Genomic DNA, 3,322 nt, shown 5'->3' on the forward strand with positions numbered 1-3,322 from the left:
AGTGCTTTAGACCACTGAGCCATCTCACCAGCCCAGCCCACCAGGGGGCGGGGCTGGCTGGCATGTGGTGCTGGGGGATTGAACCGCGGTCCCTGTGCTTTACTAAGTTTGTTCTAAGTAGGTGCCTTAGACCACCGAGCCATCTCACCAGCCCCAGTAAATTAAATATTTTAAACAATTCTCAGATGCCATGCCAATTTAGAATTTCCTGAGGAAAAATATCTTAGAGTATCCTTAAAGTCATTCATAATAATTTTTAGTAAAAAAAAATAATAATTTTTAAATATTTTATTAGAAATCAGGAACTCTGAAGATGGTGGCATTTCCTACCCACCTCTTCTACCTAGCAAGGTGGATCTCCGGCAGGTTACCATCATCCCACACGATGAGTGGGAAAGGATTCAGGATAGCCTGGGTGGTTTGACAAGGGAAGCAGCAGCTCTTCGCGCAGAAAGAAAGGCCAAGGAAGAAATGCATTTCCGATCCCAAGAGGTGGTAAAACACTGGACTAATACTTACGCAGTAAGTATTAACCCTCTAGAAGTTCACGTGGCACTGAAGAGTTACTCTTGTTTCTTTATACTCTTTTTCTTTATGAATAATTCTATGCATAAAGTATTATAAAATACATTGAAATACATTTTAGCAGCTTTTTTTGTTTAAGGTGAAAGGAAGTAATATCCAGCAAGTAGACTTATTTAAGTGAACGTTTTGCTGGTGAGATAGCTCAGTAGAATAAGCACTTGCCTGGCAGGCCAAGGGCCTGAGTTCAATCCCCAGTTCCGCAAATAAATAAATAAATAAATAAATAAATAAATAAAGTGAGCATTTTGGTATGTTTTGATGCCTTTATCTACCCCAAGCCTCATGAAAATGGAGACCACGAGTGTCTCAATCACTCCATACTTTCATTGTGCCCTTTTATTTTTTCCTATTCCTTCCTACCCTGAGTCACCATGGACCTACTTCCTATTATTGTAGCTTTCTTTTTGCACAATTACTTTGTACTAACTTCATCCTTGTTGTAATCAATTTTTCATTTTTATGGCCGAGTAGCATATGGTATACTGTAGTTTATATATCTGGTCACTTGTTCATGATTTGGCCTCAACCAAATGTGCACCTCTGAGTTGTTTTCAGGTTTTTTGGCTATTAAAAATAAATACAAGGGCCAGAGAGATAGCTCAGTAGCATAAATGCTTGCCTGGCAAGTGCAAGGTCCCAAGTTCAATCTCCAGTACCACACACACCCACACAAAAGTTACAATAAACATTCACTTAGAATGTTCTAAATACTCTATGTGTGAACATGTGATTCCATTTCTCTTGGATAAATATCTTTTGTAGAGAATGAAATTCTTCTGTACTTATTTGTAAACCTAAATATTAAGGCATATGCCCTAATTACCCTCTAAAAAACTTTATTTAAAAGAATTTGGCATATAAAGGCATGAGAGAGCGATACCTCTCCTCTATTTTGTTTTTACATAGAGGTAGCATACTATACGCATCTCCATGGGAGTTAGAAGAACAAGTGAAGATGCATGTTATCAGCATCAGTACTTACTATAAATCTATAGTAGTTAAAACTGGGAGATAGGTAGATATTGTCAAAAATGGAATAGTTCATATGAAACAGCCTAGATCAGTGGTGGTGACCTGTGCCTCGTGTGCTGCAGTGACATACGGCTTGGGTGCCACAGCTTTCAATGTTTGTGTCTAACCTGTGTTATATATGAGAACTCAACATAAGATAGAAACATCACTGCAATCAGAAGGGAAAGGGTGGGGAAATGCAGTAACTAATACCTGTGATAACTGGCAGATGAAAGGTATTGAATTCTATACTAATTGTAGAGAATATAGGGGGCCAGCCAAATAGTTTAGTGGATTAAAGCAAGCGCAGGGTCCTGGGATTCAATCCTCAGGGCTGCTGTGCTGGCCCCGCCCTGGAGCACGCTGAGAGTGCAGTTGAGACTGGGTGTGGTGGCACACTCCTGTAATCCCAGCTCTTGGGAGGCTGTAAACAGGAAGATCACTATGGGTCTGATCTAGTAATGAGACCCTGAACACCCTGTAGACCTTTCCCTAAAATACAAACAAACAAACAAAAAACCAAACCTAGAACAATAAAATGTTAATATAAATTATGGAATCCCAGGTCATAAATCACAGACTTATATAATGTGGTCTTCACAAATAATGTCTTCTTCAGATGTAGAAAGTGTGACCGCCAGAGGGGAAGAACGACCTCAGATGACACGAAACCTCCTGTAAGCTTCTCAGTTGTCTGGATGAGCATGTAAAAATATGCTACTATTGGTTTTCTAAAAGTACAAAATCAGTAAAATATATGTTTAGTACTTAGCTAGGAAGGAATTTTGGAAATAAACATAGAAACTCATACTAGAAGTCATCTTAGAGTAAGAGGAGATTGCAGATGGAAATTATGGTTAAGGAAGTTCATTGTGTACCTCTATAGTATTTTTGGGTTTTGAACCATGTAAAAATCTATATACCTAAGGAATTCAATTTCAAAATTATAACTTCATATTTATTAAATATGCCAATGCAGTAATATTCATAAGGACAGTTCAAATTATCATAGTGCTAAATTTTGGTAAAATTAAATTGCAAAATGCAAATGAAACAGTGCTTTTGGGTTGGGGATACAGCTTAGTGGTAGAGCACGCACTTTGCGTGTGCGAAGCCCCATATCTGATTTGTAGCACTGCAAGATAAATAAAAGATTGGCTTTGTTCTTTTATAGGGATTGAAAGAACAGAAACTCAAAGCCAAAAAAAAGCGGGATGAAGAAATCGAAGCTGAAAGACAAATCCTTGACCTGGAAGAGGAAATATACAAACAAGGAGAAAGAAAGAAGGCCATTGAATATGCAAAGCAGTATCAATTTTACCAGACAGAACGAGTGAAAAACTTTCATGTACTGTTTGGATTTTCTTCTGTTTTTATATATTCAGCATGCATACGTAATTATCGTCTCTATATAAGTAAATGTTATTTTCTTACATGCTGCAATTTTTTTGCAGTCAGGACTTCTTCTCAGCAGAGCTATGAAGGAACGTGATGTCCAGGTTGAATTCCATAAGAGTAAGATAAAATCAGATACCAGATGGGAAGAGCAATTGAAACTCAACATTGAAAAGGCCTGGAAAGAAGAGCAAGAAAAAGCAGAAAAACAACACAGAGAAAGAGTGGCTCTTGCTGAGGAGCATCTAAAACAGTATGTATCCATAAATTACCTTCTGTGTGCTTTCCTCATTTTCTCATAGTGGATATAGCTGTATTCTCTAATTATATA

At 37.8% G+C, this 3,322-nt stretch overlaps 1 protein-coding gene across 1 annotated transcript in view; it reads left to right on the forward strand.

The window, feature by feature from the left end:
• Positions 1–3,322, forward strand: part of Ccdc173 (coiled-coil domain containing 173) — a 32,142-nt gene that overhangs the window by 8,534 nt on the left and 20,286 nt on the right. The window contains exons 2-4 of the mRNA XM_004634774.2: positions 296–522; positions 2,771–2,944; positions 3,051–3,244. Coding sequence (XP_004634831.1) covers positions 296–522; positions 2,771–2,944; positions 3,051–3,244 — 595 coding nt within the window. The remainder of the gene's footprint in view (positions 1–295; positions 523–2,770; positions 2,945–3,050; positions 3,245–3,322) is intronic.

This window comes from Octodon degus, unplaced genomic scaffold (genome assembly GCF_000260255.1).
Source record: "Octodon degus isolate 3935 unplaced genomic scaffold, OctDeg1.0 scaffold00065, whole genome shotgun sequence".
In the NCBI taxonomy this organism is placed as follows: domain Eukaryota; kingdom Metazoa; phylum Chordata; class Mammalia; order Rodentia; family Octodontidae; genus Octodon; species Octodon degus.